Raw genomic sequence first — 15,905 nt, 5'->3', positions numbered from 1 at the left:
TTTCATAAATATTACCCACCAGTTTGTATAATCTATCAATCGCTTCCTCACCTGCACTGCACAGTAGTTCTACAGGTATTCCGTCTATTCCAGGAGCCTTTCTGCCATTTAAATCTTTTATTGCTCTCTTAAATTCAGATCTCAGTATTGTTTCTCCCATTTCATCCTCCTCAACTTCCTCTTCTTCCTCTATAACACCATTTTCTAATTCATTTCCTTCGTATAACTCTTCAATATATTCCACCCATCTATCGACTTTACCTTTCGTATTATATATTGGTGTACCATGTTTGTTTAACACATTATTAGATTTTAATTTATGCACCCCAAAATTTTCCTTAACTTTCCTGTATGCTCCGTCTATTTTACCAATGTTCATTTCTCTTTCCACTTCTGAACACTTTTCTTTAATCCACTCTTCTTTCGCCAGTTTGCACTTCCTGTTTATAGCATTTCTTAATTGCCGATAGTTCCTTTTACTTTCTTCATCACTAGCATTCTTATATTTTCTACGTTCATCCATCAGCTGCAATATATCGTCTGAAACCCAAGGTTTTCTACCAGTTCTCTTTATTCTGCCTAAGTTTGCTTCTGCTGATTTAAGAATTTCCTTTTTAACATTCTCCCATTCTTCTTCTACATTTTCTACCTTATCTTTTTTACTCAGTCCTCTTGCGATGTCCTCCCCAAAAATCTTCTTTACCTCCTCTTCCTCAAGCTTTTCTAAATTCCACCGATTCATCTGACACCTTTTCTTCAGGTTTTTAAACCCCAATCTACATTTCATTATCACCAAATTATGGTCGCTATCAATGTCTGCTCCAGGGTAAGTTTTGCAGTCAACGAGTTGATTTCTAAATCTTTGCTTAACCATGATATAATCTATCTGATACCTTGCTGTATCGCCTGGCTTTTTCCAAGGTTATATTCTTCTATTATGATTTTTAAATTGGGTGTTGGCAATTACTAAATTATACTTCGTGCAAAACTCTTTAAGTCGGTCCCCTCTTTCATTCCTTTTGCCCAGCCCGTATTCACCCACTATATTTCCTTCCTTGCCTTTTCCAATGCTTGCATTCCAATCTCCAACTATTATTAAATTTTCATCTCCTTTTACGTGTTTAATTGCTTCATCAATCTCTTCGTATACACACTCTACCTCATCATCATCATGGGTGCTTGTAGGCATATAGATGTTAACAATCGTTGTCGGTTTGGGTTTTGATTTTATCCTTATTACAATGACTCTATCGCTATGCATCTTGAAATACTCCACTCTCCTCCCTATCTTCTTGTTCATCACGAAACCTACTCCTGCCTGCCCATTATTTGATGCTGAGTTAATTACTCTAAAATCACCTGACCAAAAGTCGTCTTCCTCTTCCCACCAAACCTCACCAATTCCTACTATATCCACATTTGTCCTACCCATTCCCCTTTTTAAATTTTCCAGCCTACCAACCTTTTTCAAGCTTCTAACATTCCACGCTCCGACTCGTAGAATGTTATTTTTTAATTTTCTGGTGACCCCTTCCTTAGTAGTCCCCACCCGGAGATCCGAACAGGGGACTATTTTACCTCCGGAATATTTTACCAAGGAAGGCGCCTTTTTCAAATTACATATTAATATTTTTGTTATGGTTATTGCAAAAGTATGTTGACCATATTTTTATTAAACTTATTATTCAAACATGTGTGTTCTGTTTTATCTACAAATCAACAATAAAAAATATATTACATTTTTCAAATTTGTATTTAAAGTTTTTTTTTTTCAATTTCCCATAAAAAATGTTTTTGTGACTGACTGTTCTTACCCTGTACCCTTAATATATTACTAGCATGAATGCTACAAATTAAGTTTTCCACTACCTGGTTAAAATCCATTGAATCCAGTCAAATCTTATTTAAATCTCATTGAACTGGACAATGTTCTAGTGAAATCATATTCAGTGATTTTTCATTAACATTCTGCTGGCGTATTCAATAGATTTCTTCAATGGACAGCCACTTAATCCAACAAAATCTTATTAAAATTAGATAAAGGTCTAGCTAGATCCGATTGAAATAAAATCAATTGAATTTTTTTAAGCAGGGCTGCAAATTTCAAATACATATCTAACAATCTGCACAATGAATAAATAATTATTCATGCTGATAATATATAGTGAAACTAATCCAGTATAATGGACCTGAGTAATGGATTCCTTCAAATTAAGAAGAAAGTATGAGAAAATAACATTGAAAGGAATCCACACATCTCAGAAATGGTCAACCTAAACTGTACAAGACTAAACTTCACTTACACTCATACATATCATCCTCATTCATGCTCTGAAGTAATACCTGACAGTAATTCCCGGAGGCTAAACAGGAAAAAGGAAAAGTCAGTTGGACTGAATTCTAGTTTTTATGATTTAACTGCCTTTAAATAAATCTTGTCCTCATTTGAAATTCTATTTTGTATGTAATTTACCATTACTTTTTGTTGTTATTTAATTCCATTTATTATTATTATTATTTTATTGTGGTTGTTATTCACTATTATTATTTTTTTGTCATTGTTATTACTGTTACTATTCTTCTTATTGATTTGTCTTATTCTCTATGTGCATAAATTAATAAATTGTATTTATATAAACATTTGTATTTTTTAGTCTCTCAATAACTTGATTGAGCCGAAAACGTGTTACAGTGTGTATATTATGGGTGTGCTAGTACTCAAAGTTCTTGAGTAATTTTCAAGTCAAGTTGTGTATTTAAGAATCAAATAGAGACGAATATTTAAAAAAATATTTACCGAGAAGTATTTGAAGGTTCCTGTCTTCTCCATTTCCAATTATTTTTGTGAATAAGATTAAAATATTTCTGTGAAATAAACTGAATTTAATTTTGTATTAATGATGTTAACATCACCAGTTTTTGAATTTCCATATGAATATTATTGCACATACGGGTTTTTGAAATAAACAATACAGTTGAGCTATTTTGACCGTTGTTTAAAAAAATATCATTAGACTCTAACTATATCATGTTATTTTAGAATTAGGGAAAGTCATGGTAAATCACTTTCAGAATATTAGGGAACCCCGAATTATAAATCTTACAGGTAAAACAGTTGAGATTAAAATCAAGATTTACTTATAGAAAAATATATGCAGTAATAATCCTATTATATTTTTTAGTATAGTTAGTAAGAAGATTGATATTAATAAAATAAAAATTTCCTTATGAGGAGTAAGAGTTAAATTCTGAGACTAATTTTTTTCCTAATATTTTAGTTAATATTATTCATAGTAATTTTTTTACTCTACTTATCAAAACTTTACTTTACTTTTTAAACTACTTATCAAAAAATATTTTTATTTCTGCTATGGTAAATAACTCTTTTGTTGTTGTTGGTGGTGGTGGTGTCGGTGTCATCGTCGTCGGTGTTGTTGGTGGTGTTGTAAATATCAATATGGTCTTTCATATTGTAGATATTAATGGAATCAAGACACACAACTCATTTTATGAAATTTTTATTTGACAAGTTTTATTTAATTTGTTTTTATTAAGAATATTCAATATTTACTATATTTTTGTTTAAGAGACGATCATTACTTTCATTTCAATCATTTAATGTAAATTTTATTAATTTAATTTTATGTTTTTACTCATTTAATAAGTGGTTTTATGTTAATAATTTTGATTGTAATTGATGTAAATCCACGGTTTATACCACTGATTCTGAACTATGTCCAAAAATTAGTGCTAGTTTATTAATTACATTACTCTAATTTGGTTGAGTTTTCCTGGAATTGCATCTATCTTTATTAATATGGAGGAAATTGTTCATTCATGTGTAAATTACATCAGATGATGAAAATATAATGTGTAGTCGTGTTTAATATGCTACTGCTATTCGATTATCTACTTATTGTCGGAAGGTTGATTTTTTTTTTATCCTATCAAATTATATTTGATTCAAATTCTAATTTTTTAGAATCTGAATGTTCATACAACAGTATTGTCGATGACTGATTGTTTTGATGGTGGTCGATGGATTAATAATTTCTTCTATTATATATAAACTTTTAATTGATGGAATTGCAATAAAAGATAGTGTAATTACTGGATTAGTTCAAATTGTTTCTGTTATCTGTCTTTTTATTAAAGTATTGGTTGATAATTATTTTTAATATGCATGTTGTAATGATTGTTACTGTAATCGTAATTGATAAAAGGATTATTATTGTATAAGTATTAATTGTTTTGTAGTTAGTCTTACTCAATTTATTCTATTTATTTTTCTTCACGATGCTATTTTAAGAAAAGTTTTATTAATTTATGAATGAATTTTAAGTTCATGGCAATTTTCTCCCTTCCTTAGAATTTTGTTGTAATCGGTAACTCATTATATGAATGTTTAGGTGATGGTGTAATAAAAAAATCATTTGAATGATAATGGCTGATAGATTTTAAAAAGTGTTATTTTTTTAAATATTAACGTCTGTCAGATGATATATAAATATTATAATTTTTATTATTGAAATAATTGATTCTAATAATGAGTTTTAATTTCATGGTATATATTTGTCTGGGTAATCAGAATATCTTGGAGTTGTTCCTGCTAGTCCTGAAAAGAGTTGAGAGGAAAAAGGTTATTTATATTAATACCTCCTTTAAATATAATTGAAAATTGGCCCATAGACTTGCCATCAGCATGTCACCCAGAAAATATTTATTTTTGGGTAGACACTTTACATTGCAAGAGTTCATGGGGATTTTCTGACCCCCTAGATATGGACATAATGTGAGTTAATTTTCAACTAAGATGAAATATTCACTAAACATAATATGGTCAAGAAAGTAGTCATCTTCATGCTGCAACATTTAGTTTGCTAAGTCGGCATGCACAGAATGCTTCAAAAAGCCAGTTAACAGTATGGATACATATGTAAATGTTTCCTTTAAAGATTCCACGTTGGTCATTACTTGCAAACTGCTAGTTCGTGACTGACCTTCCTAACAGCTTTTTTAGGACTATGTAGGAAAGACTCTAGACATGTTCAACATTTTCTTCAGACACTCTTTGTTATCCTATACTCTTGCTGCCTTGATATAGACATCCAGTTATTATGCCATCAACAATTGTTATTGTCACTTGAAGAATCACAATTAATCATTTTCCAGAACATGCATTGAACTGTAGCTACATGTTTGCATTAAGCCAACTACAAAACAGAAACTTTCTGTTCAGAGTCTTGTCATTTTTGCTAGTAGTGCTGTCGAGCAGAAAGATAAGGACTCAATCTATGGCCATGTGTGCAGTTAAAATTGCCCTTTTTTTATTTTGATTCTAGTTTTTTATCAATGCTGTACACATCATCCAGAAGATACACAGATAAAAACTCCAATATTTATTTTGTACGTACTCAATTTTTAAAAAAGTAAGTACATCTTATAATAAGGACAACAAAAAAAAAAACCAAAGTGTACAAAGTTATGTAAATAAAAGTGAATTAATTATTATAAATCTCAGAGGAAAAGTTTAAAAGTGAGTGTGATTTGAGGGAGCTTTGGAATTTGCTTTTAAAACAAAAAATTTCAAATGTTCACCTAAGTTTGAAGGGTCAGAACAGTAAGGTATTTTAATAATCTTTAGCAGAAAAGGATGTTGGGATTACATCATGGAAGTCAGATATTGTTTTGGATAAGGGAATTACAGTGATAGTATAAGAAAGGTATTTGTTAAATCCAAAGAGAATTAAATTAAGCACCTGGTTTAAGACAGGATATGGACATAAATTTAATTTGGTACCAGATGTTTTCATAAATGTAGTGATGCAAGTTATTTAATAATATTTATAATTATGGTACTCTTACTGAAAAGTTTTGAGAAGCAGTTATTTTTCTGTTATTTAAAAAGGGGCTTATCTTCTCAGTTCAAAATTATAGAGGTATTTTCACTTTTAAATGCACTATCATAAATATTTTCAGGAGTGCTTTTAAAAAAAGTGGCATTTTGTATACAACTGTTGCAAACTAGTTTTGATTTGGTTTGTTTTAAAAAGCACAGATATATATATATATATATATATATATAGAAACAATCTGGCTTTTGAAATTAACATTATTAGATTTGTTTTAAGTTATTTGGTCACAGGTTTGTAAAATCTTTAATTTTATAAATGTTTATTTCACAGGTTAATGAATTTATAAGGCGTGGTTGTGTTAAAAGTGAAATTGAAATTGAATTGTTTCATCCTGATGGAAATATTATTATTAGTAGAACTTTGATGAGAGATTTATCTACTTGGCATATAAATAAAGAGTTTGTTACTTTTAAGGATGTAAGTATGCTGGTAGATTAGCTTTTACGTACTGTAGTATTTATTTTGAAACTAAAAATTTAATGTAACTGTTTTTTTATTTTATTTGTGCACTAATATCAACTTTGTGGGAGATTATGTTAATGAAGCTCTCACTCTTCCAGTATTAATAATTTATCTCATTCTACCACATCATTTAATTTGATCATGTTTGTAAATGAAACTAGTGCTTCTATTTTTTTTAACATAATGAAAATTCTTAGCATTATTCCATTTTTTCACTTTTATTGACTTATTGACAAATGAAAAAACAGTCCTTTTTGCCATGACATACATTGCATATTGTAGAATCAAACTTCACTGCTTTGTAGCTGGGTAATGCAGTACGTTCAGAAAGTTGCTGTGCAGTTAGATTTAGAATTATGTGGTTCATTCTGTTCTTCTGGCATTAGGTTGGTTGTCCTGGGTGTTTATTGGGCTTTGCTCCATAATAAACCAAGACCTCAGTTGTTGAGTGTTGATTGAATGTGCTTCATTTCGTTTCGTGTTGTTTTATCTATCAGAATCAATAGTTGTAAAAAATGTAATGGTTCTTTTGGTAGAGGATTGCATTTTTCTTGTTGAACACGTCTTTTGTGAAGGTGACAAGCATACTGACTTAGTGAAGCACAAGTTTTCTGAAAAGTTTCCAAATACTGTTCCTCACTGCAATGTGATTTGAACTCTTATCGAAAGATTTTGGACAACAGGCTCCAAAAGTGCATCAAAGTCAATGCATAAGTTAGCAAGCAGCAAGATATTGGACTTGCTACCACCCAAATCTATAAGAAAAGAACTGAAAATTTTCCTCCTACAAAGTAGTGTGTGTTCAAGAACTGAAACCTACAGATTATGCCAAAAGACTAAATTATTGTTAATGGTTTAAATGTTTTATTGACCAAATTTCTATAGGTGTCTTCAACATTACGTTTTTTACAGATGAAGCATGGTTTCATCTAGGAGAGTATATTAATTCACAAAATACATGACTGTGGTTGACAACTAATCCCAATGAATTACACAAACAATCTTACACGAAGGGAAAATTGGAGTCTCTGTTGGTGTGAGTAGAACATTGTTGGTCCAATCTTTTTTGAAAAAAAAAAAAACAGCTAATAGTGATTATTATTATGTTGTTTTAACAAACCACTAGTCATTTAACTGAAGGGGAAGTCAGTCACAGTTGGTTCCAACAAGATGGCACCACAGCGCACTAAGCTAACAGGTCAATGACTTTCATGAAATGTCTTTGGTGAACGAATCATTTTGAGGGGTTTGTGGCCTGCACAATCGCTTGATTTGACTCCCCCAGATTATTGCTATGGAGGACAGCGAAACAAGCAGTGTATTGTAACAGACCTTGCATAATTGACAGACTAAAATCTGCATTAACAGCATACATACGAGACATTCCAATACATCAGCCGGTTAAAATGTTTGAAAACAAATTGAAACATGTGCAGTGTTGCATTGATGTTGGAGGAAGTCATTTTCAACACCTTTTATGAAATATTCCACTTATTGTAATATCCATTTCTTTAAAATGATGAAATAAAAATGCAAAGTAATAATTAAGAAGGTTTTGTCACTACACTTCCGTAATTCCAGTGCACAACAACTTTCCAAACATACTGTACAACTGTTCCAATGATTTTTTTCATATAAATATTAAATTGCTCAGAGTAAAATAGGAATTTCCCCTCTTGCTTTAACACATTGAGCATTAATGCATCAATTGTCTGTTATATTTTATATTACTGTTTACAGCTCAGGCAGCTGGCTTAAGATAGTTGATATACCACCATTTAGAAAGGTTTTGTTAGTTCTGTTGTTAAAGTACTGAGATGTTTATCTCAAACTGGCAATTTTTAACTTTTTTTTCTTTAAATACTCTTTCATCATTGCAGTTTCCATATTTTTTGGAATTACAGTTTGTCATTGTTTTTTTTTTATATATATAAAAAAATATTAAAATAGTATAATATTAATAAAAAAGATTATTTCAACTATGCTGATAAGATGATGACTTTCTATCCAATTGAAAGAAAAATTTTAAAATTGTATAAGAAGCTGGGCTCCATATTTTCTACTTCACTCAACATTTTCTTCTTTTATAAAAAAAAAAAGTTCCCTGCTTCCAATAAGTCTTTATGTGAATACCATATATCTTTAATGATATCTTTAGTTCTCTCATTCTACTGATTGTACACAGTAAAGAAAGAAAGTTATATTTAACTTTCAGATATAAGGTTTTATCATTTTGTATTATTGTTAGTTTATGTTAGTGAAATATTAATACTCAATTTTTATTTAGCATATTAATTATTATTCTTTAATGAAAATTTATTTATTTTTATTTTAATTAATTTATTATTTTCTTAATAAGAATTTTGCTCCAGACTAATTTAGAAAACTACTGCATAAATTATGATGTGATAAGCAGCTAAACTGTGAAAAAAGGTAGTTGATAATAAATAGCGACATGTGTTTACAAGTTTGTATCTGTAAGGATGGGGTAAACGTCAGTGAGTCATATAAGTTTTTTATGAACATGCAGGCTGATTATATTAATTTTTCTGAAAGAAATTTATTGTAATAAAAAAAGTTTATTCAAGTATCTGACCTGATTGACATGCATCACATAAAATTATAGATATAAGTAAATGAAGCGTATAAGTAATTATGTTTATTTTAGGATTTTAGAGAACCTTCAGGAGACAACGTGAAAGATAAAACATTTGTATGCTTACACAAAAGTTTATTAATAATATATACATTTCACATTTTCTTTACATTTCTCTTATAATTTTTTAAATATGAAATCATATTAATTTATGACATTAATTTATCTGAACATGTTAAATAAAGAATCAAATAATTTCTGCTGGGTTGAAAAGCGGTTATCACTTTTATGCATGCAGGGATCCTAGAACTGCTTTATTGTAATGTAGTATCAGGTAAATAAATCTGAGCATACATTATTTAATAAAACATAATTTTAATTAAAGATGTTTCCTATTAGTATAGTTTGCAAATATAAAAATGTGTAGCAGCTAATATGTTCTCCTTAATTCTTAATACATCATTAATTTTTCTTTATTTTTTCATTGTGAAATCATCTCTATATTTTGGCATAATGAGGTCAGTTTTTACGATGCAATTTATTTTTATTGTTCTTTTTTTAGTCAGTTTTCTGTCGATTTTTTATTTGCCTCTGAATAAACAAGAAACAGAGTTGTCTGGCCACTGGGTCACTTAAATATTCTATATATTTTTTAAAAAATATGTTTACTTTTTACTGATAGTATAGTATGGTAGTAAATATCTTGTAGAAACACTGTTTTCTTGTGTGACAGTTTTTGAAGTCATCTAACAACTTTTGCTGCAAAACTTTTGATGATATGTTGATCATCTGTCAGTTTGTCACTGTAGTATCAATTGGCACTAATAAACGGGTACCTTTGAGAGTAAAATAATACTGAAATTTCCCTCCTTACATGGTTTGATACATTTTAATCTATACAGTACCTTTCTCTGAACGTCTTAAGTATGTCTCATTGGAGAATATAACAATGCTTCCCCTTTGGTCCAGTTTGTGTATTATTTATCCCACTTGATCCTTTTTTTTTGTTTTTACACATTACTGATGCAAAGAGCTGCTATTTAGCTGGTTATTAAGCTTTCTGTCTTGTCTGCAAATAATTGTACCTGAAATTTATCACATGGTTATTTATTTCACTGTCTACTTATTCTAGGTTTAGGTCAATATGTGCAGGATCAGTATTAATTTTTTGCTCTATAATCAGTGCTGTCATGGACTAAAGTTCCATCATGGTCCAAAAACAGTTCTGGTTTAGGCATGTACCATCTGTTAATAGAAATCAAGAATCTCTTGATTGCTTTAAATAACTTAAGTTATAGAGGCATTTTTTTAGGTTGTAGAGGCATTTGACTAAAAAAATAACATATTTTCAAGAAATCTTATTTTGTCAAATTTTTTTATTTGTTAAGTCATTTATTTTTCTATTTTTTGTGTATGTGACAACACAGACAATGTCCTCGAGATAATACTATAGAAGGTTTTATTTTTTTTTCATAACAGTTATAATTATTTATTGTATCATAATTGTGTTTCTATTTTAAAGCTATAGTTTTTATGAACAAAGAGCTAATTAGTATATGCTGTTTTGAAGTCATTAACCAAATTTCATCATCACAGAATCAAATTTATTTACAAAATTTAACTAATAAAGCATTTCCTATTTGATTATAATCAAGTAATATGATACTGGAAAATTTTAATTATACTGACTATGTATTATTTCTATGTATATTGTGATTTTGTTGCTGCATTTTATATATATATATATATATTATTATTATTATGCTTTTACGGCCAACATGGGACCACTTAAGTCAATTTTAGTTGGATCTTTTCTGAGAAAAGCGTGTTATTTTACTCTTTCGAGCTGCCCAGTATTTCTTCATCCGTTCAGATCTTGCTTTCTTTTCTTCATCCGTAAACACCCTCTTCGTTGTATTTTGTCGTTTGTCTGTCTTTTGTTTAAATCTAATGCTTTTATCTTTTAGCTTTGTAATTTTTCCAGTTTTATTCTGTAGGTCAGTCAGGGAAATTCCCAATTCTTTCATATCTTCTCTAATTTCTTTGATCCATCCTACTTCTAGCTTTTGGAACCAGAGCTTTTCAATGATATTTCTTGACAGTCTTGTTTGCGGTGTCCTTATGAGATGACCGAAGAAAGAGATTCTTTTTTTCCGCATAGTATCAGTAAAAGGCTCTATTTCTCGATACACCACCTCATTTGGCACAACCCACCATTGGCCTTCTTTTTGGTGTTTTTTATTGATACACGTTCTGACAATTCTCCTCTCTATTTTCAGAATTTTTTCAATTCGGTTTTTCTGAGTGATTTTGAAAAGGGTCTCGCTTCCGTAGGTGACTTCTGGCTGTACTACAGTTTTATAATATTTAAGTTTTGTTTTAGCAGAAAGGCATTTTTTGTTATATGTTGACCAAGTTAATTTTTGGGATTTAATCATTTTATTTGTCCTGTTTTGCCATGTCACTTTTTCATTTAAATTATAAGTTATTATTTACCCTAGATATTTAAATTGTTTTACTATTTTAATTTTCTGATTGTTTACTGTAATGTGCTCTATTACCAGAGGATCTATGGCCATTAGTTCAGTTTTTTCGAAAGAGATATGAAGCCCTATCTTTTGTGCTAGGTTTTGAAGGCTCATGATTTGTGTTTTGGCTTCTTGAATATTACTTGCTAAAAGAGCGAGGTCATCTGCAAATCCTAGGCAATTTAGTGTGATGGAGTTTTTCTTAGTACCCATTTTTATATTTTTGGGATTTATTTCATACCATTTTCTCATGACAAATTCAAGGGCGCAGTTAAAAAGGAGTGGTGAGAGGCCGTCTCCTTGCCTCAATCCAGTTTTTATGTAGAAGGGTTGAGAGAGTTCACCTCTGAATTTCACTCTGGACTGGGTATTGGTTAAAGTTAATTTTATCATGTTTACGAGTTTAGGGTGAAGGCCCAGGTTTCTCAGAATATTCAGCATGGATGGTCGGTGTATACAATCATAGGCCCTTTTAAAGTCGACGAAGGTGATTATTAGTTGTTTTTTCCGTCTTTTATATAAGTCCATCATAAGTTTTAGGGATATTATTTGCTCCGGGCAACCTCTCCATGGCCTAAATCCCCCTTGGTATTCCCCAAGTTCCAGTTCAAGTTGGTCTTTGCATCGGTTGTATATGATTCTCGACAGGATTTTGTATGTGCAATCCAGGAGAGATATGCCTCTGTAGTTTTCAGGATTAGTTTTATCCCCTTTTTTATGTAATGGATGGATGAGGGCTGTGGTCCAGTGTTCTGGAAGTTTTTCTTCGTTCCATATTTTCACGAGGCATAGATGTAGGGAAGTTTTGACTGAATAAACTGATGAGTGTTTCCAGAGTTCTGCGAAAAGCTGGTCTTCTCCGCTTGCTTTGTAGTTTTTTATTTCATTTAAGGCTGCGAGAACTTCTTGAATTGTTGTTGGCGGGTTGATATTTACTGGTGAAGTTTTAACTGGAGTTTCAGTGTCAATCTCAAAAAGCTCTGGGGGGTCGTCACAGTTGAGGAGTCTATTGAAGGTTTCTGCCAAAATTTCAGCATTTTCTTTATTGGTATGGGCCATATTTCCTTTTTTTCCTCTCAGCATAAGGGTGGGTGGTTCATATCTTTGAAGAGCCTGACTAAAAATTTTATAATAGTCTCGGAAATTAGTTTTCTTGGAACTTTCTTCTATTTGCTGAATCAAGTTTTTTTGGGCTTGTCGTTTGGTTCCTCTTATAATTTTCTGAGTTATTTTCCTTTGTTTGGTGAATTCATGGTTAGATTCTTCAGTTTTCTGGGTTTGGTGGTTGATCCAAGCCCGGTGTCGGTCTTTGACTGCTTTGTCACATTCTTCATTCCACCATTGGTGTTTTTTTCTTGGGTTTATAGGGGCTAGTTCTTCAGCTATTTCTTTCAGTTGGGATGTCAGTTCTTTTAAATTATTAGTTAATTTGATTTTTTTTGTTGTTTCTTCAAAGATGGCATTGTTTATTAATTTATGTGGATCATAAGCTCTTTTGTTTTTAGGTTGGGATTTTTTCTTTTTATGCGGGGTGAATTTTATTTTAACTTTAATTAAGTAATGGTCCGATCCAGTATCTGTTCCTCTCAAGACTTTTACATTATAAATCTCCTTGTGATAATTCCGGTCCATGCAAACATGATCCAGTTGCCATTCTCCTTTTTTCCAATCTGGGTGTTTCCAAGTCTTCAATTTGTTTGGTTTTCTCATAAAATAGGTGGATTTTGAGATCATATTATGGTTTCTGCAAAATTCGACAAGTCTTTGGCCGTTCTTGTTAGTTTTCTTTTGGGCAGGCCATTTTCCTATAATATCACGATATCTTCGTTCTTTACCAAGTTGGGCATTAAAGTCCCCTATTAAAATCTTCGTGTGGGTCTTATTTATGTTGTTTGCAGTTTGGTCAAGAAGTTCCCAGAATTTGTCCATCTCTTCTCTATCTTTTTTAAGATTGTTTTTGTCATTGGTGGGAGCATGGACATTTATTATGGTATAGAATTTATTGGCTGATTTTAGGGTTAAGGTTGAAATCCTGGGGGAGTAAGACTTAAATTCTACGACTGAGTCAATTATTTTAAGATTGATTGCAAATCCTGTTCTGAACTGTGGGCAATTCTTCATCACACGTTTCCCGGGGATTCCTTTGTAAATTTTGTAACCCTGAGATTCAAACGGCTCTCGATCGGTGTTTCTCATTTCTTGAAGTCCTGCGATTAGGATATTTTGTTTGTCCATTATGTCTGTTAGAGTTTTTAGTTTGCCGGGTTGAGTTAGAGAATTAATGTTGTGAGTGGCAATGTAGTTTATTTGCTTGTGTCTTATCCTCAATTTTGAAGTTGTGTTGTTTTTGGGTGTTTCCAAACGCTCCGATTCATTGTTATCTTTTAAGCAGCTGCCCACCGGATCCGAGTGCAGCCTTCTCTGGTATTTACCAGACGGTGGATTTTTTCTTGAAAGACCTTCCATATTTGACTTTCAAAGGCAAGTCAGCCTTGGGTGGGAATAAATTCCCGAGTTACAACTCTGGATGTGATCCAGAGAGGTGATTCCGATTTAGTTCACCAGTAGAAATCTCCACGTTTCTAACTGGTTATCCAGACGAACCAACGTGGAGGCGCAAACCGATTTTTTTAATTGAGATTTTAAGTATGGAGAAAGTTTAAATCGGTTCCGGAATCATTTCGTCCATATATATATATATATTTACATATAGATGTTTATTGGAATAGATTGGAAAGCATGATTATGTTCTTAAATAATTTTAAAAAACTTTACCTAAAATATTAAACTAGATGGCCATTTTGTATTGTTTAACGATTATATTTGACATTAAGGAAAAATAAATTTGAGATAATATTTGAATTAAAAATGCTATTTTTGTTTAATTTAGGTTGATGAACTTATGAAGAAATTATCGATTCATGTTGATAATATGTGCCAGTTTTTGCCACAGGATAGATTACTTGATTTTGCTAAAATGAATAAACAAGAGCTGTTATTGAACACTCTAAATTCAGTTGGTATGTACTCTGTTATTTTCAGTGTAGTATCTGATATTATGTTGTGCATTTTAAAATTAATTCTTTAGATTATATTTTTGTTAGATCATATGACATTGTGATGTTTGTTTGGTTCTTCAAGATAAATAACTTAAATCACCAATGTTAATTTGAAAATTTTATTATTAATTAATTTAAAACTATTGCTAGGATTACACTTAGAGTTGGACATTTTATTTTTGCAAACTAGATCATATGACAAAGTTATTAGAGTACTGTTGCTGTTTTCTTTGCAAAACCGTTTGCAGTCGCATTATGTAACTAAAAGTTGTCAATTAAATTAGATTATTTATATTTAATTAAACTCAATAATAGTACCAAATACATTCAAATTATAAATTCTAATTTGATCCTCACAAAGTACACCATTTTTTTTTTTTTTTTTTTTTTTTTGTAAAAAAAGTAATAAGTTACTAATTCAGCATTATTAATTATTTTCAGTTTATTGCTTAAAATCTGATATTTATCTATTGATATGGAAACAGTGTTGTTGTACTGAGTGTATCAAAAAGCATTAACTCTGTAACTGTTTATCATAACAAACAAACCATATTGTATATAAAAGACAGGATACTGGAGTTACACTTGGTAGCTGACAGACACCTCCCTTCAGTCTGCATCAGATGATGACCTCATAATAAAAAGCATTCTACATTCTTCACTTAAACAATTATGAGGCCATGATAATTGTGCAGCATGATTTTCTTTGATAATAACTCTGTACTGCACATCCTAATGATCTGAGCATTTGACAATGGCACCAACAATTTCAACAAACAGGACATTTATGTAAAGAGAAATTGTCAGTCATCAAGTGGAAAGGTGAACTACAACATAAGGATATGGTAATCAGAGGCGCCACATGAGAGCCAAGGATGATGGGCTTTTCAAAAGTCAATGTTTTCTGTGTCGTTTCCTGAGAAAAGATTTGTAGTTTGTGTGTGTTTTTTTATGGGAATCTCATATCTGGAAATGTTACAGAACTGGCTTTTCTCACAGTTACAAGTTAATTCTGATGAATTCATTTTCCAGCTGGATGGAGCACTACCACACTGACATCTGCAACTGAGGATTTTTCAACAATGAGCTTCCACAATGATGAATTGACTTTAAGGAGGCTGTTGATTTAGTATTTTTCCACTCGCCACAGAGGTCATCTATATCTAGATAGATGACTTTAATTTTTTTTTTTGCAAGAGTTTGAGATAGATTCCATTTGTCTGCCCTCTCTTCCAGCAACTGTGGACAAACTGCACAACAGATAGCAGCTACAGTAACATCAGGTATGATTGCTTGAGTATGGGATGAGTTTAACTGTAGATGTATGCAGTGCATCCAGAGGGGG

The 15,905-nt window shown here is 31.1% G+C and overlaps 1 protein-coding gene across 3 annotated transcripts in view; it reads left to right on the top strand.

Annotated features, from left to right (window-relative positions):
• The window catches only part of SMC5 (structural maintenance of chromosomes 5), a 128,846-nt gene that overhangs the window by 17,593 nt on the left and 95,348 nt on the right, over positions 1-15,905 (top strand). For 2 of the 3 annotated variants that reach the window (XM_075363793.1, XM_075363792.1), the window contains exons 3-4: positions 6,186-6,332; positions 14,392-14,521. In XM_075363793.1, the coding sequence (XP_075219908.1) occupies positions 6,186-6,332; positions 14,392-14,521 (277 nt within the window). Of the gene's footprint in view, positions 1-6,185; positions 6,333-14,391; positions 14,522-15,709; positions 15,844-15,905 lie in introns of those variants that run through there. The other variant, XM_075363794.1, reaches the window with a different exon arrangement.

Source organism: Lycorma delicatula, chromosome 4 (genome assembly GCF_047948215.1).
Source record: "Lycorma delicatula isolate Av1 chromosome 4, ASM4794821v1, whole genome shotgun sequence".
Classification (NCBI taxonomy): Eukaryota; Metazoa; Arthropoda; class Insecta; order Hemiptera; family Fulgoridae; genus Lycorma; species Lycorma delicatula.
This window is presented reverse-complemented; position numbering and strand designations above follow the sequence as displayed.